This window comes from Bos indicus x Bos taurus, chromosome 18 (genome assembly GCF_003369695.1).
Source record: "Bos indicus x Bos taurus breed Angus x Brahman F1 hybrid chromosome 18, Bos_hybrid_MaternalHap_v2.0, whole genome shotgun sequence".
Lineage (NCBI taxonomy): Eukaryota > Metazoa > Chordata > Mammalia > Artiodactyla > Bovidae > Bos > Bos indicus x Bos taurus.
The window spans coordinates 22,009-49,945 of record NC_040093.1 but is presented as its reverse complement, the minus strand read 5'-3'; the positions used below and the strand labels follow the sequence as shown (position 1 = coordinate 49,945).

At 60.0% G+C, this 27,937-nt stretch overlaps 4 protein-coding genes across 6 annotated transcripts; 1 reads left to right on the top strand and 3 right to left on the bottom strand.

The window, feature by feature from the left end:
* Positions 1–300: 300 nt before the first annotated feature.
* On the top strand, positions 301–6,605 carry TRIM28 (tripartite motif containing 28). Of its 2 annotated transcripts, XM_027514536.1 has the most exons (17): positions 301–941; positions 1,274–1,386; positions 1,597–1,729; positions 3,356–3,491; positions 3,569–3,685; positions 3,768–3,882; positions 4,044–4,190; positions 4,292–4,406; positions 4,485–4,591; positions 4,680–4,716; positions 4,798–4,843; positions 4,926–5,178; positions 5,268–5,587; positions 5,665–5,788; positions 5,868–5,954; positions 6,033–6,170; positions 6,256–6,605. In XM_027514536.1, exons 1-17 carry the CDS (start codon positions 593–595, stop codon positions 6,430–6,432), a joined length of 2,514 nt encoding a protein of 837 aa, XP_027370337.1. In that variant the 5' UTR covers positions 301–592; the 3' UTR covers positions 6,433–6,605. The 2 variants fall into 2 exon arrangements, with proteins under 2 accessions (XP_027370337.1, XP_027370336.1); XM_027514535.1 differs by having other exon boundaries at positions 5,868–6,170.
* Positions 6,606–7,137: 532 nt separating this feature from the next.
* Positions 7,138–10,133, bottom strand: CHMP2A (charged multivesicular body protein 2A). 2 transcript variants are annotated; one of them, XM_027514592.1, is made up of 7 exons: positions 9,714–10,133; positions 9,173–9,232; positions 8,794–9,007; positions 7,801–7,980; positions 7,600–7,730; positions 7,459–7,520; positions 7,138–7,345 (listed from the first exon to the last, which is right to left on the bottom strand). In XM_027514592.1, the coding sequence occupies exons 3-7, from the start codon at positions 8,959–8,961 to the stop codon at positions 7,218–7,220; spliced, it is 669 nt and encodes a 222-aa protein (XP_027370393.1). In that variant the 5' UTR covers positions 8,962–9,007; positions 9,173–9,232; positions 9,714–10,133; the 3' UTR covers positions 7,138–7,217. The 2 variants fall into 2 exon arrangements, with proteins under 2 accessions (XP_027370393.1, XP_027370392.1); XM_027514591.1 differs by lacking the exon at positions 9,173–9,232.
* Positions 10,134–10,432: 299 nt separating this feature from the next.
* UBE2M (ubiquitin conjugating enzyme E2 M) lies at positions 10,433–13,676 on the bottom strand. Its single transcript, XM_027514594.1, has 6 exons — positions 13,005–13,676; positions 11,799–11,893; positions 11,643–11,681; positions 11,427–11,530; positions 11,059–11,122; positions 10,433–10,957 (listed from the first exon to the last, which is right to left on the bottom strand). The coding sequence occupies exons 1-6, from the start codon at positions 13,111–13,113 to the stop codon at positions 10,817–10,819; spliced, it is 552 nt and encodes a 183-aa protein (XP_027370395.1). The 5' UTR covers positions 13,114–13,676; the 3' UTR covers positions 10,433–10,816.
* Positions 13,677–17,776: 4,100 nt separating this feature from the next.
* On the bottom strand, positions 17,777–27,818 carry MZF1 (myeloid zinc finger 1). Its single transcript, XM_027514542.1, is given in 6 exon segments — positions 17,777–19,074; positions 19,076–19,368; positions 24,157–24,277; positions 24,376–24,446; positions 24,901–25,084; positions 25,437–27,818. Coding segments are annotated over 6 exon segments (2,283 nt in total). The 5' UTR covers positions 25,830–27,818; the 3' UTR covers positions 17,777–17,853.
* Between the last annotated feature and the right edge of the window lie 119 nt (positions 27,819–27,937).

The window sequence follows — 27,937 nt, the reverse complement described above, 5'->3', positions numbered from 1 at the left end:
GGACCCAGGCGGGGGCCGACCACGTGCGCGCCTGCGCAGCAAGCAGCCTGAAGCGGGCACTACAGTAGCGGGCACGCGCCCGGCCCACGGGTCAGGCTTAGGCGGTGGAGACACAGTTGCCCGGCCCCTGCCTCAGGTGAGGCGGTGCGAGGGGTGGTGGCGGGGCTGGGAGGGGCCCGGGGCTGCGCGTGCGTACTCGCGGCCTCGCGCGCTCCGGCCCCGCCTCCCGGCTCGAGGTGCTCAACGCGCGTGCGCGACGGCGTCGGCGCCAGTTATTTCTGTCCCGCCCCCCGACAGTGGCTCTTTCTGCGAGCGGGCGCGCGGGCGAGCGGTTGTGCGCGTGCCGTGTGGCGCTGATCTGAGCAGCCGCTGAGGCGGCGGCGCAGGCGGCGGCGGCGGCGGCGGGAGAGCGGGCAGCGGCCGGGTGAGCCTCGGTAGCGCCCCGCGCGCAGCGGGCGGCGCCCCAGGCTTTGCCTGGCGGCGCTAGGCCTCGCGGCTGCAGCGGCCCAGCCGTTGGCTGCGAACGCCTCTGCGCCTGCGTGGCGGGCCCCGCGCCCCTCCTCCCTCCTTGGGCGCCCCCGGCGGCGTGTGAATGGCGGCTTCGGCTGCGGCGGCCTCGGCGGCGGCGGCGGCCGCCTCCGGCAGCCCCGGCCCGAGTGAGGGCTCGGCGGGCGCCGAGAAGCGCGCCGCCGCCTCCTCGGCCGCGGGCTCCGCATCGGGCTCGGCGGCGGCATCCGCCTCGGCGTCGTCACCCGCGGGGGGCGGCGGCGAGGCGCTGGAACTGTTGGAGCACTGCGGCGTGTGTCGGGAGCGCCTGCGGCCGGAGAGGGAGCCGCGCCTGCTACCTTGCCTGCACTCGGCCTGCAGCGCCTGCCTCGGGCCCCCGGCGCCTGCAGCCGCCAACAGCTCGGGGGATGGAGGTGCAGCGGGCGACGGTTCTGGTGAGTGCGGTCGGACCAGGGGCGGCCCCTCCCCCACCCTGCAGCCAAGGTTCGGAGGTGGCTCGGGTATTGGGGGTCGGTCCCCAGCGTCACAATGGCAGGGGTCATCTGGGTGAGAGGGTCGGGACCGGACAGTGGCCAAAACGGGTGCGGGCTGTGGGTCTCGTATTCGGATGGGGCGATTGTTTCAAGTTAGGCCAAGGAAGGGTTTGATTGCTTCTCCCGGAGCGGAGGGTTGGCTTAGCATGGGGTGGAAGTTGGTCCCTGTGGAGGATGGTATCGCACTCTGGATGTGAAAATGCGGTGATCTTGTTTTCCTCTGTTCTTCACAGTGGTGGACTGTCCAGTATGTAAGCAGCAATGTTTCTCCAAAGATATCGTGGAGAATTATTTCATGCGAGACTGTGGCGGTAAGGCCGCCACGGATTCCCAGGATGCTAATCAGGTATGTGTTGCCCAAGCAATCCCTGGAAGGCCTCTGGACGTGGGTAGGAATCTGCAGCGCAGAGCATAGTACCAGCTCCAGGCTTTACTACGGCTTTAGCAGGTTGTTTAGGCTAAGTAAAGGCATCATCTTACCAGGTTGTATTTTCTGGGTCTGAATGCAGATGTGTCTGGTGGTGCTGTCTCCTCTGACTCTGCCTTTGCTCAGCAGTGCTGCACTAGCTGTGAGGATAATGCCCCAGCCACCAGTTATTGTGTGGAGTGCTCTGAGCCGCTCTGTGAGACGTGTGTGGAGGCGCACCAGCGGGTGAAGTACACCAAGGACCACACCGTGCGCTCCACTGGTATGCAACACGGAGGGGGCTGCCTTGATTCTTCCCCTATATGTTTGTCCAGCTGCTTTTGATGCTGGTTGCAGATGGCGGTGGAGTGTCAGGGAATTTCTGAGGGGGTACCAAGTGAAAGGCCTGAGGGCGGAATTCAAAAAGGGGGAGGCTGCCTCTGCCCCTCCGGATAGAAGGGGAAAAGCCACAGGCAGGAAATGTGTGGAGTGCACAGGGGATCTCATGCTGCAGTAGAGGGTGTGTCAAGGCTTTGAGGAAGCACTTCACGGAATCCCCAGGCAGAGGATATTCCTCCAGAGGTGGAGGGATCACATGTACCGATAGGGAAATGCAGGCTGTTGGGGAATGGTGTGAGGGATCTCCTAGGCCTGAGATTCCCTGGAATGTGGTTTAAGGCTCCGTAGGAAAAGTGAGGTCTTTGGGCCTTGTGTCCTCATAAGCCATGAGTGTCCTCAGACTGGCACTGACCAGTGAGTGCTGTAAATGTTCTTATTGTTAGATCGCAGATGTTTCAAAGTCTTAACTAGATATCTTTCTTCAGACTTTTCTGTGAACCTGGTGGCTGTTTTTCGGAGAGGGGCTTGGGCTTGGTTTTTCATCCAGAACTGCCCGTGAATGGTGGTTTGGTAGTCATGCTGTGGCTCTTGCAGCCCAGAGGACAGTTTTGATGGGAAAATCCAGATGGAGGTGGTTGCTGTGAGTCATGAGGAGCCAGGAGGGAAGGGCAGGGGTCTCCAAGGGGATCCTGGGTTCTAAGCAAAGATCAGGGTGCAGGAGGGCTCTGAATTGGGGGCACTGAGATTTGCCTTATCTGTATTTTGATGTTTTTATGTCTCAGGCTGGGTCAGTGTAGCATTGAGACTTGATTGGGGAGGAAGGGCCTGGCTGTTCCCAAGCAGTTATCTAATGGCAGCAGATTCTGGGAAGCGGTGGGGGTCACTGTGGTGTATTAGTCTTTGGGGGCTGTTGCTTTGAGCACTTTCAGACCCTTTTCCCTGTGTGGGAGGCCTGACCCCTCTCAGAGGGTCCTGGTCTGACATCAACTTTGTCCAGCCTGAGAAGGCTTTGCGAGGCTCCTTGTGGGTTGTTAAGATGATGTGGTCTCCTTTTACCAGAGAAGAGAGAAGAGGTCTCCAGGCGTGGCTCAGGAGGAAAAGGTACCTGACATGTCTTTAGGTCCTCGTTTGGTTTCTGTCTGAGCCAGAAAACTCTTGCGTGTGTCCGGATGCCATGGTTGCCAGAGTCCCCTCCCCTGTGGCAGAGTCTTTTGAATGGAGGAGAAAGGGAGCCCAGCAGTGGGGGCCGCAGAGGCGGAGAAGCTCTCTTGAGTGTCTGCTTGGAGGAGTTTGCAGTGGGGTGGTCGTCAGAGGCCATCGTCCTTACACTTTTAAGTTGTCATTCCCAGAAGCTGAAAGAGCGGGAGTGCGGATCTCTTGGTCAAGATTAGGGCAGAGGGTGTTCAGAGCAAGGATTTGGGCCCTTCCCTGTCCAGTGCTGTAGGCCCTCTGCGTTTTTTAGCAGCTAAGCCAGGGCTGCAGGACAGACACGATGTGAGGCCCCGGTCTGTCTGCTCCTTGAGTTGAGGTGGTGAGGACCAGCTCCTGCTTCATAGACCCCATTCCTCAGGGCCGGCCAAGTCGAGGGACGGTGAGCGCACTGTGTATTGCAATGTGCACAAGCACGAGCCCCTTGTGCTGTTCTGCGAGAGCTGCGACACCCTCACCTGCCGGGATTGCCAGCTCAACGCCCACAAAGACCACCAGTGAGTCCTGAGGCATGGTGGGTGGGTGCTGCCCATTCCCATGCTGGGCGCCCGGGCCCACCTCTGTCTGTCCTCAGGTACCAGTTCCTGGAGGATGCAGTGAGAAACCAGCGCAAGCTCCTGGCCTCATTGGTGAAGCGCCTCGGGGACAAGCATGCAACACTGCAGAAGAACACCAAGGAGGTTCGCAGCTCGTAAGTGGAGGTCAGAGTGATGGGGGAGGTCCTGGGGTGAGCACCTGCCTGACTGGCCCTGATCTCACCCTCCACCCCCCAGGATCCGCCAGGTGTCCGACGTACAGAAGCGCGTGCAAGTGGATGTTAAGATGGCCATCCTGCAGATAATGAAGGAACTGAACAAGCGGGGCCGTGTGCTGGTCAACGACGCCCAGGTACTTCCTGTGTGGTGCTTGTCTGCTGACAGCTCGCCGTAGCTCTGGTAGCGGCGTCCTGGGGGTTTGGCTCCCTCTGCTGGCCGCTGATGCCATCCTTGGGTTGGGGGAGAGGTTCTAGTGCCGTTTCCTCCCTGACCTCTCCTGCTCTCAACCTGCAGAAGGTAACAGAGGGGCAGCAGGAGCGCCTGGAACGGCAGCACTGGACCATGACCAAGATCCAGAAGCACCAGGAACACATCTTACGCTTTGCCTCTTGGGCTCTGGAGAGTGATAACAACACGGCTCTGCTGCTCTCCAAGAAGCTGGTGTGTGCTGGTGGGCACCCAGGTGGTGGGTTGTGGGTCAGCACCTCCCAAGGCCCTGGAATGCTGTTCTCTGCCTCTGCTCATGTACCGCCCTCCCCCAGATCTACTTCCAGCTGCACCGGGCCCTTAAGATGATCGTGGACCCCGTGGAGCCTCACGGCGAGATGAAATTTCAGTGGGACCTCAACGCCTGGACCAAGAGTGCAGAGGCCTTTGGTGGGTGTTTGTCTTGCTCTCACTGAAGCTTGCTCTCCCAGGAACTGCGCCTTAAGCTGTTTTACCTCCTTGCTGCAGGCAAGATTGTTGCAGAGCGTCCTGGAACCAACTCCACGGGCCCAGCACCAATGGCCCCTCCTCGGGCTCCGGGGCCTTTGGGCAAGCAGGGCTCTGGCAGCAGCCAGGTGAGTAGGGGAGGGGGCCATGGGGGAGGAGAGGGGCCTGAGGCCCGCTGGGGGCCGGCCTGGTGAGGTTGTCTTGCTTTTCCTACAGCCTATGGAGGTGCAGGAAGGCTACGGCTTCGGATCAGGTGAGTGGTTTCTGCCCGGTAGGTGGGAGAAATCCAATGTTCTAGGTTCATCAAACCTGTCTTTTTCTGTGTCCTGAGCAGATGACCCTTACTCGAGTGCTGAGCCCCATGTGTCAGGGGTGAAGCGGTGAGTGTGATTGTCCTTTGGTGCATGTAGGGACAGGGTGGTCATGGGGACAGGGGTGCTCAACGCCAAGCCACACCCACAGACCCCGCTCAGGTGACGGCGAGGTGAGTGGCCTCATGCGCAAGGTGCCTCGGGTGAGCCTCGAACGCCTGGACTTGGATCTCACGGCTGACAGCCAGCCACCAGTCTTTAAGGTCTTCCCAGGCAACACCACTGAGGATTACAACCTCATCGTCATCGAGCGAGGTGCTGCCGCCGCTGCTGCTGGCCAGCCTGGGACTGCGCCCTCGGGGGTCCCTGGGGCCCCTCCCCTGCCTGGAATGGCCATTGTCAAGGTGAGCCTGCTTCAAGCTACTGTGGCTGGAGAGTGGAGGTCTGCTGTCCCAGCTAGCATTCCACTAAACCACCCCTCGCCTCCTCGCAGGAGGAAGAAACAGAGGCTGCCATTGGAGCTCCACCAGCTGCCACCGAGGGCCCGGAGACCAAACCTGTGTTGATGGCCCTGGGGGAGGGCCCTGGTGCGGAGGGTCCCCGCCTGGCTTCACCCAGTGGCAGCACCAGCTCAGGTCTGGAGGTGGTGGCTCCAGAGGGCACCTCAGTCCCAGCTGGTGGCCCAGGTTCCCTGGATGACAGTGCCACCATCTGCCGTGTCTGCCAGAAGCCAGGTGACCTCGTCATGTGCAACCAGTGCGAATTCTGCTTCCACCTGGACTGCCACCTGCCTGCCCTGCAGGATGTGCCAGGGTGCGAGGCTGTGGAGTCTGCAGGGTGGAGGGCTGGGCCAGGTCCTGTGCAGCCCCTCACCTCTCTGTTTACTCCAGGGAGGAGTGGAGCTGCTCTCTTTGCCACGTGCTGCCTGACCTGAAGGAGGAGGATGGCAGCCTGAACCTGGATGGGGGGGATAGTACCGGAGTGGTGGCCAAGCTCTCACCAGCCAACCAGCAGGTGGGGGGGGGCACCCATATGCTGGGTTTTCCTGCAGCTCCCAACTCCCCTTTGACTCTGACGTCTGTGTCATCTGCAGAAGTGTGAGCGCGTCCTGCTGGCCCTCTTTTGCCACGAGCCCTGCCGGCCTCTGCACCAGCTGGCTACTGACTCCACCTTCTCCCCAGTGAGTTCTGGGGCTTGGGAGGGTGGGAGGTCCAGGGGCTCTTCGGCCTCACCTTCAGCTTGTGGCCTCTGCCTGCAGGATCAGCCTGGTGACACCCTGGACTTGACCCTTATCCGAGCCCGCCTCCAGGAGAAGCTGTCACCCCCCTACAGCTCCCCCCAGGAGTTTGCCCAGGATGTGGGCCGCATGTTCAAGCAGTTCAACAAGCTGACGGAGGTGAGCCTGTGGGGATGGGGGTGAGTTGGAGGAGGGGAGGCTGGGGGGCAGAGCTAGGACCCATCCATTGTAATCTGCCTGGCAGGACAAGGCCGACGTGCAGTCCATCATTGGCCTACAGCGCTTCTTTGAGACCCGCATGAATGAGGCCTTCGGGGACACCAAGTTCTCCGCTGTGCTGGTGGAGCCCCCGCCGCTGAGCCTGCCTGGTGCTGGCCTGAGTGCCCAGGACCTCTCTACTGGCCCTGGTGAGGGCCCCTGAGGCTGGGCAGCCCCTGAGCCAGCCCAGCCTGGCTCTGTTCTATGTCCTGTCACTCCTCCCCTCTCCTTCGTCTTCTCTCCAGTGGCCTGGCTCCCGCTCCTTGGTGGCCCATACCCCAGTCCCTCACGATATGGTTTTTACTTCTGTGGATTTAATAAAAACTTCACCGATTAGTCAGGTCTTGGTTGGTGGGGACAGTGGTCCTGGGCCTGCTGTCTGCCTGCCATCAGTCCCTCACTGAAGCCCTCGTGCCAAACACCTCGGTGGGGGTGGGGCACGTGTCTTTAGCCACCTGGTGTCTGGGGAGGGTTACATGGTGGGCAGGCAGGGGAATCCCCAGGTGCATGCTGCACCCTGGACTGGGGCAGAACATTTCTTATAACCAGATGGGGTATCACAGCGAGCTGGGTGGGCTGAGACTTCCACTGGGCTAATAAAGTTGGGTACTGTATCCCTGGGGTATAGGCAAGAGATCTGGGGGGACCTACCATCTTTGGGAGTGCTAGCCTTGAGGCTGAGGCAGGAGGGGTGCTGGGCCAGTGTTCGCAGCTCACCGTCACCTCCTGAGGACCTGGTAGGCTTGCCCAGGTGAAACCATTCCAGCCCTCTATCCCACACCCTGAGTGACTGGCACATTACCAAGCCTCCTGAATGACTTCCTAACCCAGCCTTGCTCACGTCAGGCCAGTCGCACAGGCCCAGAACTAGTGTCCAACCTCTTTTATTACAGAAGGTACAATGAAAATGCTAGGCCATCCACTGGCTCCCTGGGGCAGCACGGGCAGTCAGTCCCTTCGAAGGTTCTTGAGCCTCTCCTCCAGGTCTGCGTCTGCGTCCACCAGGGCAGAGGCTGTAGCCTCTGCTTTCTTTCCACCGGCAGCCACGCTGAGGGAGCCTCCGGTGGAAGGGAGGTCTGCAAAGAGTGGGGGTTAGGAAGAGCGCCCATGCAGAAGGGAATAATGCAGGGAGAGGGAGGTGGTGGCTGGGTCACAGGGTTAACACAGGGCCCAAGGCGTAAACACTCACTTGACAGCTCATCTGTCAGGCTCAACCCCAGTTCGTCCAGGACCTGGGCTACAACAGCATCACTAGATAAGGAGAGAATGCTCGTGAGAATCGGGCAGAGCCAGGCATCCCTCCCCACCCTCCTGCCAGCTGTCTCCGAACCTCTCCTCTTCATCGTCCTCGTCCCCCATGGCGTCATCGATGGCGTCGTTCATCATCTCCTCCTTCATGTCCATGATCTCTGCCTGCCGCTCAAACTCCATCATGATCTTCTGGATCTGGGGCAACTTCAGCTGAAAGTGGGAGGAGGGTGAGTCTGGGCCCAATGTCAGCAGGGGGGAGGGGGGATGGGGAGAGGCGAACCTGTCTGTTCATGGTGCCCATGGCTTTGGTGACGCCCTTCATGGCTTGTGCCATTGAGTTGTTAGACTTGAGTGTCTGGATCTTGAGGGACACAGCCTGGATGTTGGCCCGCATCAACACAAACTTTCGGACGTACCGCCTGGTGCGCACCAGGTCTTTCGCCATGATCCGGACCGCGTCCTGAGGAGGGGACAGAGAGCAGGAAGGGAGACCTGGGGGTGTGCCCACTGAGGCGTTCAGGGGCTCCTGGGGACCTGCCCCAGTGCTCACTGCTCCCCTCTACCCCCATGTGTCTCGAGTCACCGCTGCACAGATTCCTCTGTAGGCTTCTCATCTCTCTCGTCCATGAATCCAGAAGAAAAGCAGGGCCCACCCTTCAGGAATCTTTTTTCTTCCATGTCTAGTCAACACCCATTCCTGAATTTCAATCCTGGCCAAAGATCTCCCCCTCCACCTCACAGGCAAGAACCAAATCCCGATTTACATACAAATGTATCCGACCTCAGCTGTGACTTCCTCCCCAAAGCTCCTCCTTGCTTTGCCCATCCCAGGAAATGGCACCTCCTCAAACAAGCTGCTCAGGCCAAAACTCAGCCATCTCTTGCTAGTTGGGCCCTCAGGGCAAGTGGATCCCAGACCACATCTATTGAAGTAACTACTTCTAACTCAGCCCTCAGCTCCCACTGTCAACCAAGATTCTAAGTGGTCTGGCATGGACCACTGTTTTGAGTTTCCCTATCACTCCCTCACCGAACATGTGCTGTTCTGACACACTTGACACTTGCTCTTCGCAGGGTCGCTCTCTTAATTACTCAAGGCTCTAATACCAACTCCACAGAGGCAGCAGTTTTGGACTCTGAAACTAAGGAAAGCCCCACCCGAACCCTTCATTCCATTTCCCTAGAACACATGTCCTGTTTTGCTGCAGCTCCAGGGTCTGACCAAGTGACGGCACCTGGCCTAGAGTCCCAGTTTGTTCCCAATCAAGCTTACCATCTGGCCCTGCTTGGCCATTTTCTTGATGTCCGCGATGATTTTCTTCTCCTGGGTCTCGAGCTTCTGTCGCTCACGGTCCAGCTCTCGCATGGCCCGGTTCAGGGCGCGCTGGTTCTGCCGCAGCAGCTCCTCTGGCGTCTTGCGCCGCCCAAACAACAGGTCCATGGCAGCAGGAGCCTACCAGTAAGCCTGGGGCTAGCGTGAAACCTGGCTGCAGGGTGGTGTGAGGCACAGCTGGGGTCACATTGTGTATGGGCGGGGACAGACGAGGACTCACAAAACGGAAAAGGGTGAGCCGGGAGAAAACGAATGAATGGAAAGGCGAAAGAGTGGAGCCTGGAACTTGGGGAGCCACAGCCACCCCAGCTCCTCTTACCCCACAGTGCCCCTACAGAGGTCCTGGGCTGCAATCTCCTCCTGACTCTAGGATGAGACCCTAGAATGTCCAATGGACCTAGGCTGGAGATAACCATGTTCCACACATGCAGCAGGGGGACGGGCGCGGGGAGAGGGGGCTCGGAACCCGGAGCGCCAAGGAAAGGCCAGTTGACAGGGTGCCTAATATGAGAAGCTGGAGGCCGCAAGTGCTACAGACAGGGTCGATGTGGGGGCTCCGAAGCTGACAGCGCGTGGATGGCATTCAGTTTAGGGCGGAGGGCTTAAATGCTGAGGGAATCTGGGTGCGGAGAATAAGGCTGGGGGATGTTGGGGACCCCTGTACAGAGGGCGGGATTTTAGGTGATGGGGTGCCTTGTCCACCCAGTAAACTCTTGGGGGCCTTTCGGGGCCTTGAGCACCGAAGGCAAAACAGCATGGGGACCCAGAGGATAAGGGAGGGTCCAAGGGAGGGGCGAGGCCCTCGAACGCCGCCGCCCACGCGCCCACCCAGGGCCCGCACCCCAGTAGGGGCGACTCACCGGAGTTGGGATGGGGACTCGCTTCCGTTTCCGGGTCACGCTTCTCTCGTTCAGAGCCCTGGAGCGCCCACCAACGACAGCCCCTCGGTTCTGTCGCCTCGGCCGTCACCGCCGTTTCCGGATTAAACCACCTGACGTCACACGCCCCGCCGGCGCCCGGAATACTGGGCGGGGACAAGAACGCGCGTGCGCACGCGCCGAGGAACGTGCCGGCCACAAGCGCATGCGCCGCAGCTTCCGTCTCGCTGCCGCAAGCTTGGCATTCCGCGGGTTCAAGTCCAGCTTAAGGGAGCGGAGCCCTGTCCCCTCTTGGCCCCGTGGGCTTGGTGCCCTTTCGGGCGCCTTCCTTCCAGCCACCCGGTGGTCCTGCACCCCACCACGTCACCCACTGTAGAGCCCTGCTCATCCGAGGGACCCAGAACTCGCGCTGATGTTTCCGAACCTCAGGTACCCAGTGGCACCAGGCAGTTCTCCTCCGGCAGGAGGGCAGAACAGCAGACAGTGCGGGCTTAGACCCTGTGCCGGCTCACTGGCCGGGAAGCCAGTGGTCACTGGATCCTGCCCCTCCTTTGTCCCAGAGTGGGATTCATCTCACCCTGCCCGAGGGGGGAGTCCCCTCATACCACCGGTGAGCACACAACTCCCACCACTCTTGCTGCAGGAGCTCTGGCGGCCATCATCTGCCCCTCCCACCCCACAAAAGGAAGAGGCGGAAGCCATGCAGTAACATTCCCCTTTAATAGCCTGGTGGGACCTCCAGTGGTGGAGGGGGTGGGGTGCCGGGTCCCCAGCCACCCAAATCCCCATGGCCACCCACCCCAGAGCTCAGAGTAGGGGGTGGGGCTGGACAGCACCCAGCGGGGGGCTACACAAGCCAATTCATTTCCCATCGCTGAGCGGGTCGGGGGAGGCAGCGCCGACCTTAATCACATGGTGGTTTAAAAAAAAAAAAAAACTAGGAGCGGGTAGCAGGGAGGGGTGGCCGGCCAGGGCATGGGATTCCCCCACCGGCCGCCCCATGTCCCCCCACCTGTGGCCCCCAATAAATATCTGCAGGGGACGCCGGGGCTGGTGGCCCTGGCAGGGGTGGGTATGCGCCAGCCCTATTTCAGGCAGCGCTCGAAGTAAGTGGAGCCGATATAGCCACCCCGCATGGAGCGCTGGACATTCTGCTCAAACAGCCTCCGGTTGTTCTGCAGGACCTCGGCGGCTTCCTTGTTCAGTGGGTCTTCAGGGTTGGGCTCCTGTGGCCGGTATGGGGGGGCGGAGGGGCGGGAGATCAACAAGCCCAGAAGGCAGAGGGCCAACCCTCCCCAGCTGCCCTCCCACCCCGACCCCTACTCACCAAGAAGAGATACTGCAAGCCATAAATTATGGAGTTTATCGTAAGGACTGGCTTCCAGTCCTCTCTGTGGGCAGAGAGCATCATGATAGGGGCTGGTGAGCGGGCAGCCACCACAGGCCCTGCTGGGACCAGACAGGTCAGGCCCAGGGCATGGGACAGCACGGTCGGGAAATGCTAGCGGGAGGGTGCAGAGAAGCACAGGCCAGAAAGCCAAGGTCAAGCCATGAGGAAGAAAATGCAGAGCTGACGAGACAGGGACACACAGACCACGAGGAGGAGGGAAGGGAAAGAGACTGGTATAGTGCAAGGTCACGAAGGGGGCCTGGCAGGCAGGGCTGGGCAGCGTAGTGGAGGGCCAGCGCCCTCACCTGAGGATGTTGAGGCAGACGTTGCCCTCGAGGTCAATGTTGGGGTGATAAACCATCGTCTCACACTTCACCTTGGGGGGGTCATGCGGGTAACCCTGGCCCACCTGGCTCCAGGAGAAGAGAGGGCAGGTGGATAGGTGCACAGCAGTGCCTGGCTGGGGCCTCAGCTGTTGCTTCCTCAGCCCAGGGAGCCACCCCTGCCCACCTGAGACTCACCTTAAAACTGAACACAAACTTCCCGCTCTTGTAGAAGCCCTGTGAAGGAAGAGGAGAGGAGTCAGAACCCCACTCTGCAAGGCCTGGCAGGTGAACCAGCCAACTTGAGGTGGTGTCACCTGCCGTGCCTGAGAATCCAGTTAAGCGTGCCCTCACCTCATCAGGACAGATAACCAGCTTGAAGTTGAGGAGGTCGTCTGGATCTGAGAAACTGATGTCACACGTCTTGGGCAGATTCAGCTCGTTTATGTCTGGGTTTTCACAGCAGAAAAGGGAAACAGGCCGGGAAAGGGAGAGAGAGGGGGTGCTCAGAGCAGGTGCCAGCAGAGCCTCCACAGCCTCTCCCAGGACCCCGGTTCTGTCCTGGGCAGTGGGCCACATCCCCCACCCTCTCCCTGCTCCTCCTGCTTCACGTCTCCAGGTAGACTCTTCCATATCTATGGAACATTGCAGACATGCTTGAACTCCTGGCCCAGGGTAAGCTCCAACTCTTCTGAATCCACAGTCATACATGTTCCCACTCCTATGTGCCCCCCAAGAGACTCTGACTACCCCAAACCCAGCATCCTGACCGTGACCTCCGCTTTTTAGAGGAGTCTCTACTTGTCTGCCCAGATGCAAGGATCTTATTCCCCTTCCTCACCCTAAATCACCACCACCCCCAATCCCTGGCCTCCACTGTCCATACACTCCTCTCTGCTTGTCATCCTAAACTCAGGATCCTCCCATCTGACCTCCAGATCTGTGAGTTCCCTATACTATAGCCTCCTACCCTATACTATTCTGAGCCTAAGATTTCCAGCATCTCTAGCAGGATGGTCTGAACCCAACCCTACTCCTATCTCTATAATCCCCGGCACCCAGTATTCCTCCCTCCTCCTGTCACCCCAAACTGACATGTGACTCCCCCAGACCCACGACATCCAGGCCCCAGAACCCACTTCACCAGGCCTGACTCTGATTCCCAGTGACTCTAGCGTTAATACATTAAATCTCCCACCCCGATCGTCAATCCTCGGCCTCACTGTCCATATCTCCTCTTCCTGTCGCCCAGGTTCCCGTCTCCCCCTTCCGCTGCCATCCTCAGATTCTCGGTCCCTAGTATCAGACGCCTAGCTTTCCGAATACGCTCAGTGCCCCCTGCTCGGTCCCCCTACCTCCGACCACTTTGGTGGCTATATTGTAACCCCACCCCCGGCCCCTCGGCCCCCAGGCCCTGGTCTCCGATCCCCACATCCGCGGCCTCCCCGTTTCTGACACCTTTGACCCCTGGCAGCCGCATTACTCCACACCTGACTCCCGTATCACCCCGAGCCAGGCTCTGACCTCCGACCTCCACTCCCATCCCCCGACTCCCCTTACCCTTCTGGATCCGCAGCTGCGCCGCCGACGCCTTCTTGCTGCTGCCCTTGGTGCCGCCCGCCGACTCCTCCTCCTTCTTCTGCTGCTTCAGCGAGAACAGCTTGATCATCCTGCCGCCGCCGCCGCTGCCGCCGCTGCGGGGCCCGGGACCCCGGCCACCCGGCCCCCCGCCGCCGCCCGCGCCGCCTCCGCCACTCGGACCCGCCGCCGCGGCCTCTTTGGCTGCTGCCGCCGCCCGCCGGGCCTGCCGCGCTGCTCCGCGCCCACCGCGCGGCCCGCGTCGGCTCCCGTAGTCGGCTCTGGCCTGGCCCGGCGCCTCGGGCCCGCTCGGCGGCGTTCGGGCCCGCTCGGCTGTTCTCGGGCTCACTCGGTCCCGCCCCCACCCGCCGCTCCCTCCTCTCGGCCGTCCGCTCCGGCGTCCTCAGGCTCGGCTGCGGACGCGGGGTCCTCAGGCCGTGTCCCTGAGCCTGGTCACTCTCTCTCTTCGCGAGGGCTCTGCGGCTCGAGGCGGAACGGGGAGGCGGGGGCTGCGGTGGCCGTGTACTAGATAGGAGGGCCGGCTTCCGTGGCAGCAGCGGCTTCAGCGCGGAGGTCCGCAACGGCCTCGGGCGCCCCACCGCTTCGGCTATTTCCGTCGCCTGCCTGCTTCGGCTCTTCCCGCCCGGCCTGCGCTATGCGCTTGCGCAGCCGCCGCCACCGCCCCACGTTGCTCCGCGCTGGGACTTGGGGATCGGGCTCCTTCGGCTTGGTTCGGGTATTTCCGTTCGTGCAGGCCGGGCCGGTCACTTCCGGGGACGCCCGCGAGTCCAGGAAGCGGGGGGGGCGGGGCGTGTGGCGGTGTCACCGCCATATTTAAGTGGGGCAGATGCAGGCCGCGTCACTTGCGGGCCGCTATGATCATTCGCAGTCGTGCGGACGGCGGTGTAGGCGGGCCAAACAAGGGGCTTGTCTCCAAGGGGCCACAGACCGAGGCAGGGTTAGGGTCAGAGCCAGGAGCCAGGCCTAGAGTGCGTGACTCAGAACCTTCGGTGTCCCATCTCAGGCCCAGAGAACCCGCTCGCAGAGAGTTTGGTTGAGGTAAACTAATAAATAAAACGTGTATTGAGTAGTATAACAGAGGGTAGTATAACACTGGAGATTTTCACGGGCTCACACACTTGGGGGCAGCCCTCCGCGAGGGTCTAGAGTCCCCCCGCAGGCGACCCCCGGCCTTCCGCCGTCTGCGTGCGCGAGGTGGGCGGAGCCAGCCTCCCCTCCAATCGCAGCTCAGCGTGCGTCGGAAGGCGGGAGCAGGCGGTGCGGAGCGGCTCTGCGACTTCAAGCTGTCACCAAGGACACCGTCAGGCGGTGAGCGGCGCCACCAGGGCTGGTCGGGGCGGGGGTCCGGGCCCGCGGGGCGGCCGGGGCTCTGCCCCTCAGCCTTCCCGCGTCCGAATGAGGCTCCTGCCGCACGACCCATCCCGTCGCTGAGGCGGCGTGCCGCCGTCTTCTGGAGCACATTGGGAGTAGTCCGGCGGCCCAGTTGGGCCCGCGCTAGTGGTGGGCAGGCTCAGCCCATGGCCTCCTCTTGGCTACCCCGGCCCGATCCTCACCCCAGAAAGTAACCTCCACCTTTTCGGGCCGTGGTTTGGCGTCCCTGCCGACCCCAGCCTCCTCCCGGGTACCCTTGGCGTCCTTGGGCTCCGTGGTCTCAGATCCCAGTCGTGGCTGTGCAGCCGTTCGCTTTTTCTCCCGCTTGCATTCTCTTTCCGCCATTCCAGAAGCCCCCCCTTCAACCCTCTGGTCGTCCTCGCCCCACACTGCCGGCATTGTTGATTTCCTTGAGAGCTGTGTGCTGGAGAGGTGCTGGGGTGAGGCTGAGCGATCGGAAGCTGCAGAAAACCTCAGGGTTGGGGCGGATGAGATTGCAACCATCCTAGTGTTCTCAGGCTTCAGGCATGACTGGTCCTGGGACGCGGAGGCCTCTTCCAAACTCAGTTTTCCTCTTTCTGTTCTCATCCGCTGTACTCTTGGTGATTATTTTTGTACAGGACGTGAGGGTTGATGACCAACCTACAGTTTCCAACCAAAGTCTCAGGGATGGTTTTTATTGGCCAGCCTGGTTCATGTGTCCACCCTCAGGCCAGTTGCTGAGACCCTTCAGCTAAGGTCCCATCTCGGGATAGAGTATTGATTCCCTGGAGAGGTAACAGTCCACAGCTAGACTCGTGTGATCTTTGATCTTGTGGCTTCCCCACCGTGCAGTGGGTAAGACTTGATCATGAAACAAAATGCTAAGCAAAGGGGGCCATAGTGTCTGGACCGAGGAGGAGGGGATGGCCTAAGTGAGGCAGGCAGCTGCGTTGGAGGTGGTGCAGCTAAGCTTGTCACCTTCGTGCTCACTCAAGTGGCGAAAAGGCACAGGTGGTTTGGGTGGTACAGGTGCTTGTGGCCCTTGGTCCTGCCACCTGTTGGTAGGCAGCACAGGGCTTAATACGTGCAAAGGCCCTGAGGGAAGCTGGGGCCAGTGCTGTGGAGGGACCAGGCAGAGGACCGGGCAGAACCTGGTGAGTGGGTTGTGAGGGTGAAAGTGCACCTACAATTGTTAGCCTAGCCTCTGGTCCTGATGCTGGGAAGAAAGGGTCTGTCCAGGGAATGAGGGAGCAGGGGTGGGCAGGGCAGGGAGGCTGAGTGCTGTGGGCCTCCAGGCTAGAGGTGGATGGTTGGAATCAGAGCAGTGCTGATGGGTGGAGACAGTGGATAAATTTGGGAGGCTGGGGTGCTGATGAGAATAACTAGATAGATGTGGCATGGGGCAGCCGGCTGGGCTTGGGAGTGGACAGTATGAACTCGGATACAGACAGTCTGGGGACAGGTTGGCTAGGCACTGTTGTAACTTTCTTAGATGACCAGTGCTTGTGTATTTCTCTCCTGGGTTCTTCTATGGCTCTGGCCAAATGGTCATTCTGTCCAAGCCCTCAGTCTTGATTGCGCAGTAACACTTGGGTCTTGACCTGTAGCCGTGTGACTGGATTGCAGAGGTGTTCCTGGTCAGCTGCAGAAATGACCTTTCATGGGTGGCCCTCACATAGCTGTTCACGTTGACGTCTTCCCAGAGGGCTGTTTTGGGAGGTGGATCCCTGGACTTCTCAAGGATTTGGGTGTGAGGTCCCATCCGGATGTCTCTGTGCTTTTCACGTTTGTTGTAATTTTTCCTGTGTGGAATTTCATGTTTTTATGTAGTTGTATTTGCACAGATTTCATGATGAACACAAAGATGACCAAAGATGAGTTTTCTTTGTTTCAGATTATAAGTCACACAAGTCGTTAAAAAAAAAAAATCCACATTACAGGATTTTATAAAGTTCCTGCGACACTCCAACCTGAGACCACTAGCTACTGGCTACTTGTGTTCATTTGTGTGTCTTCCCTGATCTGATTCTTCAGCCCCTCCCTGTCTTCCTCTTCCCTCTGATTGTACATGTCCCACACCAGGTTACTCAGAACCCTTTGTGACCAGAGAACTGAGTGCTGTCAAAGGGCCCAGGGACACCCCCCCGCACACCCCCCCGTTCAGTCCTGATCATGCCACACAGGAGTGCCCCTGCCTGGGGGAGTGGCTGACCTTGCCGGATGTAGTAGATGCCAAGAATGGCTCTGGTTGTGGCTGGGGCAAGACTAGCAGGGAGGGGGAAGGAGAGGGGTAGAGTTGGGGAGGAGGGGGGCTGAGGCTTGGAGCAGGCCTTCTCTCCCATATTGATAGGAAGCCTCTGGCCCAGGCTGCTTGTCTTTTCCTGATACCAGGGCCCAAGTCTTGTAGGGACTGGGGTGACTCAAAGTGGCAGGTGAAATTGCAGGTGCGCTTCTGGAAGGGCTGTTCCTAGAACCCTTGAGACCTCTAGACCAAGATCAGGCTGACACCAGCCTAGGGTGAGGTTTAAGTCCCAAGCCAGACCCTGCTGCATGAAGATCCCCTTTTTGGAACTGCCTTTCACCCACGGTCTCGGGTACTTCCGCCATTCAGTGGGGGAGTTGGGGGCTGTGTTAAGGCCCCAGCGGTAGGATGGAAGGGGAGGACAGGGCAAAAGCAGCAGTGGCACAGGAAAAGGAGGGAGGGGTCCAGAGGTCCTGCCCTAAAGTCTGCAGAACTCTGACTTGGAGCTGCCAATGTCTGTCCACCTGTATGTCAGCAGGTGGTGTGTCCTGTGACTAGTTACCAAACACACATGATAGAGACCTTCCAGTTGGGGGGTACTTAGGGGTTGTGCCTGGGGCCAGGGAGGGAAGAGAACAGCCTACGACAGCACCTGGAGGGCTGGGGAACTGGCCTGGCCTTGCTGTCAGCTTTGGTTCTCAGACCAGCTGGAGTCTGCGGGAACAGAGGAAAGTCTCCTAAGACTAGATTCCCACTTAAAACCTTACAGCTTTTACAGCTAAGATATGGCCTCCTCGGTTTTATAAACACATAAACTCAGGCTGGCGGTGGCCGAATGGGCACCCATTTGATGCTTTAGCACCCAATTATCTTGGCTGGTTGGCAGGGCTGTGCCCTCCGGGGTCCTCTCCTGGTCGTTGACTTGGCGGGCAGAGTGGTGGGTCGAAAGCAAATAGTACAGGAGCCACGCTGTGAGGGGACGTCCTGCAGACATGGGCAGGCCCTGCTAGGGGCCACATCTGCCGGGAGCCCTGGGTCTTGCAGGAGCCACGTGGTTACAGAGAAGGTGGTAGACCTGTAGTGAGGGCTGAGAGGGGTCCAGGCAGGTAGGCAGACACTGAGTGGGTGCAGACCCAGACGGAGATAATGTGCATTGTTTATTGAGCACCTACTGGGAGCCGGCCCCTAAGAGAGCTGGCTTGTACCCACGCGATCTCATGCAACCCCATGAGGTAGGTGTTCCACACACACCCCGCCCCCAACTGTGGATAATGGTGGGGCCGCCTGCTCTGGCTTCTCTGCACTGTGCACGCGCTGGTGCTGAATGAGCTTGGTGCTCTGGTGGAAGCGGCGGCCGCAGTCCTGGCAGGCGAAGGGCTTCTCGCGCCGGTGGGTGCGCAGGTGCTGTGTGAGCGTGGGCCGCTGGCGGAAGGCCTTGCCGCACTCAGGGCAGGCGTACGGCCGCTCGCCCGTGTGGATGCGCCGGTGCTGCGTGAGGTTGGCGTGCTGCCGGAAGCGCTGGCCACACTCGGGGCAGGCGAAGGGCCGCTCGCCCGTGTGGATGCGCTGGTGCTCGGTGAGCCGGGAGACCTGCGTGAAGCCCAGGCCGCACTCGCGGCAGCGGTAGGGCTTCTCGCCCGTGTGCGTCCGCTGGTGGCGCGTGAGCTTCAGGCGCTGGCTGAAGCGCTGGCCGCACTCGGGGCAGGCGAAGGGCTTCTCGCCCGTGTGCACGCGCAGGTGCTGCGTGAGCGTGGGCCGCTGGCGGAAGGCCTTGCCGCACTCGGCGCAGGTGAAGGGCCGCTCGCCCGTGTGGATACGCCGGTGCTGCGTGAGGTTGGAACGCTGGCGGAAGCTCTGGCCGCACTCGGCGCACCGGAAGGGCCGCTCGCCGCTGTGCACGCGCCGGTGCTGCAGCAGCACCGTTCGGCGGCCGAAGCGCTCCCCGCACTCGGCGCAGCCGAAGCACTTGTCGCCCGTGTGCACCGCCTGGTGCTCCAACAGCACGGCGCGCCGCGCGAAGCTCTGGCGGCACTCGCTGCACGGGAAGGGGCCGGGGGGCTCGGGCGCGCCGGGAGGGGCGGGGGGAGTGGCGCTGGGGCCCGGCGGGTCGCCGTGGATGCGCTGGTGCTGTAGCAGGTTGGAGCGCTGGCGGAAGCTCTGGCCGCACTCGGCGCAGCGGAAGGGCTGCTCGCCTGTGTGCACGCGCCGGTGCTCCTCCAGGCGCCCGCTGCGGACGAAGCCCTGGCCGCAGTCGGCGCACACGAAGGGTCGCTCCTCTGTGTGCGTGAGCTGGTGGCGCAGCAGGTGTGAGCTGCGGCTGAAGCTGCGGCCGCACTCGCCGCACACGAAGGGCCGCTCCCCGGTATGGATCTTCTGGTGCCGCAGCAGGTTGCTGCGCTGGCTGAACACCTTCCCGCACACGTCACAGCGGCCCCCCTCGCTCAGCTCCGGCCCCTGTGCCGGGGCGCCCCCGAGCCCGGCTGCGACCCCTGGGGGCACGCCAGCTCGCCGCGCCCAGCCCGTGGCTCAGGCCCTGGCAGGTATCCTCCGTGGGGTCCGGCTCACCTCCCAGGTCGCTGGAGGGCACTAGCGCTTGTGAAAAGCCACCTTCACGGGAGGCTGACTCGAGTCGGCCTGTGAGGCTGGCCTCGCCGAGGTCCCAGGGCAGGTGGACGTGGGGACTCATGATGTCAGGGTCCACAGAGACGTTGTCCATCTGGAGTGTAAACCCTGCATGGCACAAGGGGATCCACTCATTCATAACAGAGAACCCGCTGGTACCCAGAGACTCTCCAGCCCTGGGGAAAGGGTGTGAAATGGAGCGACCTAAAACTGCCCAAGGAGGCAGACAGAAGTCATCTGGGCAGGGGCAGGGGTTCTTTCTGAGCAAGCTTCCGAAGGCGGTAAGGATGGGACAGACAGGTGGAAGACTAAAAACGGGCGATGGGCTTTTCATGTGTGGCTTAAGTTTGCAAAACCGCCTTTCTGGAAGGGCTGTAGTGCAAAAGTGGCCCTTGCACTGGGCAGGTGGGTGATGTTGGTTCCCACAGATGCAGAGAAGTGGGTGGGTTTGAGGGAGGCTGGAAGTGGAGCGAACAGGCGGGAAATGCAGGCACCAGGACTTTTGTCTGCTGTGCCAGGCCTGTGATGACCGCGCGGCTCCTGAGGCACCGCTGAGACCTTGTGCAGCCACTGGAGAGTCTGGCCCCATCTGTAGGGAAATGTGGATGTAGTGCCGTGGCATTTACAGGGCACACGGGGCCCTGGGCCTGCCTGCGATTGGACAGGGCTGGGCGTCTGGCTCAAAGGAGCAGGTTCCAGCCAGGCTGTGAGCACTCCATCCTTAGATGGTGGAGGAGGGAGGAGATATGAGCCCGGCACAGAGGAGGAGGGAGTTACATCAGGGACAGAGAGAGAGAGGAGCAGGGGCTTCAGAGATGACAGAAAATCTTTAAGTTGCCATGGAAAACGCAGATAAATTATACTGCATCAAAGGAAATCATTTGTGCTCAGCAAAAACCCTCAAGAGTCAAAAGATGAATGACAAACTGAGAAACCCTCGAGAGTCAAGGGTCTAATTAACCAAAATAAGAGCAGCAATCAGTGAACAGGAAAGATTGTGGGCAGAAGACTAGAAAAGGAAAGGAAACGTCACTGTTGCTTAAATTCTCTAAAACATGCTTAGTTCCCCCCATAAGAAAACTGCACATTAGGGCCATACTCATCTGCCGTTCCACATCTTACTCCAGAACCCAAGTGTCTGTGTGCATTGCTGGTGAGCACAGATAGAAGCTGGCGTCGCCAAGTACATCAAACGATAAATTTCCCGTAGGCTAATCCAACCATTCCACTTCTAAGTACTTCTCCACCAGTTGTGTTCCTCCCTGTGTGAAATGACTGTTATAGGAGGGTTCTCAGTTCTCACTAAAAAGTAACTCAAGAGTGTTAGTGGGAGCCTGGATGGGTAAACAGGTGTGTCGTGGGGAGCTGTCCAAAGAGGAGGGCGCTTGCTGCTGTGTGTTCAAGTGGGAAGATGCATGAAAAATGTCAGGCGGGGAACAGGGTGACAATTAAGCTTCGACGTGTGTTTTAAAGACGGCAAATGAGTATGCATCCACATTTGTATTTGCTTTCCTGCACACAGAATCTTTCTGTAAGTCCACACAAAAGACCAGTGCTGCTGGCTGTTGGGGTGCAGGACCGTGTGACTCAGGCAGGGGAGGGGTGCTCTGCTGTATAGGCCCTCGGGCCTTCTGAATTTTCTAACATGAATGCTACCTATTCAGAATGTTCTCCTGATGAAAACACTGGCTGCACAGACGTTCCGTGGAGGGCAAAGGGAGCAGCCAGGACACCCTGTGGTGTGGAGCCCACGGTGGCTGAGGGAACCGGTATTTGAAGCGGGGGCTGTGGTTGTCTGTGGGCGACCAGGGCTGCAGAGAAAAGACCTGCCGAGGAGCCGTAGGCAGAGGTGCCAGTGTGGCTGGAGAGAGCAGAGACTGCGCTGTGCTGAGAGAGGCAGGGCACTAGCTGAAAGCTGGGACAGCGGAAGGGGTGGCTGCCAGACCTCCTCTCAGCTTCAGTATGCAGCACTGACAGAGCATAAGAGAAGAACCTTAAAAATACCTGGGGCAGCTCCAAAGTAAGAAAGGACTGTCCAGAGCTTGTGCACTGTGCTTGCAAGTGCTAAGGCTGTAAAGACCAGGTGGCCGAGGCCAGGTTCTGCCGTGAAGCAGGGCGTTGAGGACTTGGCCTGGGTGAGCCCAGTCCACCCACAGACCTTTGGTGTGTGAGCCTGCAGAGGGATCTCCACTGAATGGCTGGGGGCCCAGGTGAGTCTTCCAGTTTAGAGTCATGATGGACTCTGTGGCAGCCTGTCACCCAGGATGATGCTTAGTGTAGGGACAGACGAGGAGGTCCCCGAGCCGTGAAGGGCAGGCTCTTCGCAGTGCAACCAGCGAGAGCACTTGCACCTCAGGAAACCAAGCTAGCTAACAAGTCCAGAAATAACATCAGGTATGTCCAGGTTTTCAAAGGATGGGTCAGCATCCATGAAGAAAGAATGAGTTTGGGCCCTTTATTGATAAAAACAGCAAATGGGGACTTCTGGGTAATAATAGTATCTGTTTAAATTGGTTTCATTGTGAAACAGCAGTAAAAACCACCATAAAGGTTTTGTTTGGTTTTCTTCAAGGTATAAAATCCACAAAGATGAAGAGGAAAGGAAATAAAGCAACCCCTGATATTTCTACTCTGGATGGCAGACCGAGCAAATAGTAACTGTGCAGCAGTGGGGAAAATGGAAAGAAATCAACCTGTTTGATCTCAAAGGCTGGAAAAGTTCAGGGTTCGGAAGGACCAGGTCCCTCTGGCCATGCAGGTAAAGGTGCAGGGACACCAGGCGGGTGGGGGAAGCTGACTCAAGCTGAAGCTGGGCTACCTCAGGGAACAGCACTGGGCCCTCTCTGCACACAATTCTGAGGAAATGGAGGATGCGGGTGGGCACTGCAGTGGCTCTGATTTCTGGATCTCTTCTCCCATCCTGGCAAAAGGCTGGGTTGAGGGTGTGTACCAACACTGAGGAAGTCGAGGGGTAAATGAAGCCACCCAGGGGACTGAGATGCCAACCTGTCTCCCAGCCAGGATGCAGGCAAGAGGCTAGACATGCCTTCTTAGGACACTCAGAGCGAAGAACTGAAGACCCTCACAGCAAGGGCGCCTGCTTCCACACAGCCCAGCCAGGGTGCCCTATGACTTCTTCAGTGGCATCCATGGTTGCTCCACCCACCCACTCACATCTCCCAAGAAGTGGGTCTCTGTGGGGAGCAAACTCTTCATCTCTCCCAGCCGCCCTCTCTCACCTGCCAGAGACATCAGAGAGCACACTGGGAGAAAGCTTGAAGACAAGTCATCATTTGTTGGGCTCCAAAATCACCGTGGATGGTGACTGCAGCTGTGAAATTAACAGACACTTGCTCCTTGGAAGGAAAGTTATGACCAACCTAGGCAGCGTATTAAAAAGCAGAGATACCACTTTGCTGACAAAGGTCCATATAGTCAAAGCTATGGTTTTTCCAGTAGTCATGTATGGATGTGAGAGTTGGAATGTAAAGAAGGCTGAGCACTGAACAATTGATGCTTTTGAACTGTGGTGTTGGAGAAGACTCTTGGCGAGTCCCTGGGACTGCAAGGAGATCAAACCAGTCCATCCTAAAGGAAATCGGTCCTGAATATTCATTGGAAGGACTGATGCTGAAACTGAAGTTCCAATACTTTGGCCACCTGATGTGAAGAACTGACTCACTGGAAAAGACCCCCATGCTGGGAAAGACTGAAGGTGGGAGGAGAAGGGGAGGACAGAGGATGAGATGGTTGGATGGCATCACTGACTGAATGGACATGAATTTGTGAAAACTCCTGGAGATAGTGAAGGACAGGAAAGCCTGGGGTGCTGCAGTCCATGGGGTTGAGAAGAGTCAGACACAACTTAGCGATTGAACAACAACAAATTATTATCCTCAGAGAAATAAGGAAAGATGTTACAACTGTAAGAACAGAAAGTGGCTTAAATAAGTATTCAGGGAAAGAAGACACTGGTGGGAACTGAAACTGTACTAGCAGATGTGAAAATCTCAAAAGGAGAATCTGGAGGATATATGAAGAAATTTTCTGGAAGATAGAGCAGAAAGAAAGGGATGGGAAGTTGCAGAGAACAGAACACTGGAGCATTTGCCCTAGAGTCCAGTAACCGAGTAACGGGCATTCTAGAAAGAGAATAGAACAATGCAGGGGAAGGAACTCAAAGAAACAATTCAGGCCAGCTTCCCACAATTGAGAAATTGAATTTAAAGTTAAAGAGGCTCACCAACAGTGATGATAAAAAATGTTTTGACCCAGTTTTACAGCAGTTAAGAAAAAAATGTTTGGAGACTGAGTCAATAAAAAGAACTCTTCACTCAGCCAAAATTCAGTGTAACGGGGAGTGTTAGACGAATGTGTTGTAGATATGTAACACCTCTCAGAACTTTTCCTCCCGCTCCAGAGTTCACAGGAATGTCCCCCAGAACATGGGAGTAAACCCAGAAGTGGAGGGGCCCAGGGAATGGTGATGAAGATGAGATGGGGCCTGGACGATGGTGGGCCATTGCAGGCATGTGACCGAGGTGGACCGCACAAGGCGTCTGGCTTGAGAACCTGGGCGGTTGGGTGGGACACTGCACTGTCCCGCCCAGTCCCCACCTGTGTGAAGGTGTGAAGGTCCCTCCTGTCTGTCCACCCTGCTGACCTGCTGTCCAGTTTGTGGGACTAAGGCCTGGAAGCTGGGGGCCATGGAGGATGGCTGGGAGAGGAGGTGAGGAACGTGAGTCCTGCTCTCAGGAGGGTTTACGGGGCTGGGAGGTTAATGGAGGGCTTGGCTTTGAAGGGCAGATGTTGAAGCAGGCTGAACACTGCAGGGGCCGCCCAGGCAATGCGGGCGCGTAGGTGGCGCTGGAGGAAAGGGGGCCCTGTGTTACTCACCTGGGGAGAAGATGCCCCCAGCTTCCTCCTGCCACAGGGCCCCACGGTGCTGCCTCCAGGAGGAAACCTCAGGCCCAGGCTCACTATGGGGGGAGGCCTGGTCCAGCACCACGACACAGTCCTGAAACCACAGCGGTCACTGCTGGTCTGTGTGACCAGGCCCAGCCAGGAGGGACCCACCCAGCCCCACCTTCTGAGGCTCCCAGAGCAGGGACTCACCCGGGCCTGGTCGGGGAGCAGAGTGAAAGGGGTCCCCTGCAGGCTGCTTAGAGGCCGAGGATGCAGTGGCTCTGGAGAAGGAGGGTGGGATCAGGAAGCTCCAGGGCACTCCACCCCGCCGCCCTCCTCAGTGCTGTGCCTGGTGCTGGGATCCGGTGGGGTGGGACCTGGAGCTGGCGTGGCAGGGGGCTCTCGGGGTCACACAGGAACGCGGTGTGGGGGCGTCTGGCACCTGCCTGGGAGGTGGAGGAGAGAAGGGCACCCCCCAGCACTTAGGGGCCCCCCCCACGCAACAGTCTGCTGTCTGGTCTGCAGCAGTTGGCTAATGCTCCCACTGTTGCAGATGTCCTCGGGGAGAGGACTCCTGTCTCCTACACATGGAAACCCCAGGAGCCAGCACCATGCTGACTGAGGACATGGAAGGAACCACAGCTGTGGCAGGCTTGGCCCACAGGGGAGAATGGCCACCACTGGCTGGGCGGGATGTGGGGGCCGCTGAAACAGAGGCACACCGCCTGCCCTTACCTGGCTCCTCGGTAACCTCGGACTCTTCTTTCACCCGCAGGCCCAGTGTTGACTGCTCCGTAGCCCCAGGGAGCATCTCCAGCCCAGGTTCTGGAGTCTCAGGTATGGGCTGAGGGAGGGCCTGGAAGTCGGGGGGCTCCGTCCTCTCCGAGAGCACCTCCTGACCTTGCACCTGGACTGTGACCTGGGTAGGTGCCCCCCATCAGGAGCTCAGGAAGGGAGCTCCCTGGCCTCCACCCTCTCGGGATCCCAGGGGTCCTGACTCGGCCTCTGAGGACCCACGGTCCCCAGGGACTGACAAGGAGGGCAGGGACGCCCTACAGTTGCTCTCCTCTGCCGACACCGCCCACCCCCCCCCACCCCCCCCCCCCCCATAAATCCTGACTCCAGCTGATGGAGGGCTAGAGTCGGAACCGCGGCTGCCCTGGCACAGGCTCTGCTATAGGTGACCCCTTCCAGACCGTGGGGGACTAGCGTCCTGCTGAGCAGGGCGCCCCCAGGATGAGGCAGAGACCCCAGGCCTCTGGCTGACTCACCCATCTGCGGGGCCCTCCTGGCTCCCGGCGGAAGCCCTCCACCAGGGCCGCGGCCTCCTCAGGGCTGCCTGGCTGTTGTCCCCGCACGCGGGCCTGGATCTCGGGGGGCAGCACGCCCAGGAACTGCTCCAGCACCAGCAGCTCCAGCATCTGCTCCTTGGAGTGCGCCTCGGGCCGCAGCCACTGGCGGCAGAGCTCCCGGAGCTGGGCCAGCGCCTGGCCAGGCCCCGCGGCCTCCTCATAGCGGAAGCGCCGGAAGCGTTGCCTTGCCGCCTCTGGGCCCAGATCCCAGGCAGCGGGTTCGTCCTCCTCAGAGTCCTCCAGCTTCACCGTGACGGGCCCCTCATCTTCTAGGGATGCGCGGCCCGGGGAGCCCAAAGCCGCCGGCCTCATCGGAAAGACCAGGCTTGGGGCTCTTGAGGTCAGTGTCCACCCCCAGGGAGGAGCGCACGGAGGCCCCTGCGATGGGGACAGTGGCGTGCCGCTCAGGCCAGAGGCTGGCGCGTGGGGCCGGCCAGCCCTCGCTGAACCCCTCTAGCTGGGCGTGTGCAGTCTCTGGTAACCCCCTGTTCCGGGGCTGGTTCTCAGGCCCAGAAGGCACCTCCTCTGCCCGCTAAATCCCACCCGTCTACACGCATCGCCTGAGCCCTGCCCTCAGCCCTCTGCCGGCAAGAGAGGAACCTACACCTACGACCCCCGCCGCCGGGCGTCCGCACCACCGCCACCTCGCCCCAGCCAGCGCCGGCCCATCACTGCCATCCACTCTCCTGCGTAAACCGTTTCTCCGACTGTTGCCCCCAGCGTGGTTTCACAGGGCAGCCCCCGTCCAGCGGCCCCAGCCCACACCTGTGCGAGGCCCACTGTAGGGCACAGCACTCTGACGCCATCCTCCCCCTATCCAGCCCCCTTTTATGAGCCCCATTATCTCCTCGACCTCCTGACTCAGGTGGGGCTAGCGGGTGATGGCGTTTCAGAGAGGGGTGTCAGGGGCCCGAGACCGCTGGCCTCGGAGCCTACGAGGAGAGCCGGAGATCCCGACCCAGCCTATTTGCCACGTAATCCTGCCATGTCGCTGTGCCACTGTGAATCTCCGCTCCCCCGTATGCAAATGGGGGCGACCCCGCTCCACTCGCGTTGCTCCTGCAGCTGGAGGTACGGTGCGAGCTTTGGGAAGAAACCGGCGTTTATTACGTTCGATTTCGAGGCCGCCTGATCCCGTGAGTCTGACCTTGGCTCCTCAAGGCTCCAAGTCGGCCTGAAACCCCAGGGGAAGGCTGGGCCTCCGCGACTCTGCCGAGCTTCCCGAACTACATCGAATAGCAGCCCGGGCGGGCGGCGCTTGCCTCAAGGAGCCGGGGCAGATCCCGGTGCCGCCATGGAAACGGGGCGGGGACTCCAGGCTCTATCGCCGTGGCAACCCGCGGTGATTGCTGCTCGGCGCGCGACAACCCCGGGCCCGTCCGCAGGGAGCGCCAGGCCCCTGCCCCGTGCCCCGCGCCCCGCAGGGCTGCCGTCCGGGTCCCTATCCAAACCTTCCCGGCCCAGGGGCCCCCACCTTCACCTTGGCGCTCAGCTGGCCGCACCGGGCTCCCGAGCTTGCGCACTCGCCGACCTCCCCTCCGGGCCAGACTATAGCTCCCAGAGTGCTCCGCGCAGCAGCGCGAGCGCCGCCTCGCGCCCCCGCCCCCCTCCTGTTTTCACCCTCGCCTCAGTTTCTACCCTCCTCCCGCTGTGGTGCCGGGCAGTGTTTTTCCGGACGGTTGGGCCACTCTCGGGGCCCTGTCTCCCCGCTCTCCCAGCCTCACTTCCAGGCGTCCCGGCACCCGTCGACGCGAGCAAGCTTCTCGGGGAAATGCGCCCAGCACCGCCTTCCGGGCAGCGCATGCTCCCCAGCAAGCTTACCGAATTCTCTACGGGGCTTCCGGGAGTTAGGGCTCTGCACCAATCACGGCCCTCGCTAGGACGCCCTCAGCCCCCGTCTCCATGGAGACTCCCTGCCGAGACTGGGTCACCCCTTCCTCCGCCCTGGGGACCGCAAACGAGCCTGCCATTTTTGCTTCCCCCTCCCCCCTCCCCCCCTCCCCCCATCCCCCCTACAGAGAGCAGGGGCCTCGGGCCCGAGCGGTGTGGTCGGTTGGCCTTCCGCGCGCGTGCGCGGCCCCTTGACGCTCTTTTGTTGTCATCGGCAGTAGGCGGGCCCCAGGCGTCTCCACGGTAACCGGTGGGCTGAGCAGGTGGTTTCTAGGGCAATCCCGTGTACCGGCTGGTGTCTGAGAGGATGGGAGAGGTGGGGTGAGGGTAGAGATGTCGAGCGAGCGAGATAGCGAGGAGAGAGTGAAAGTAAGTGAACACATAGTGACAGAGACACAGGCAGGACAGACAGCGGAGAGGGCTTCCTATTCTCAGAGACCTAGATCAGAGAGTCAGGGCTGGTCAGACGTGTGTCAGAACAGTTAACAAGAGGTAGAGAAATCAGGGCCGGGATGGTGAGGGAAAGGAGA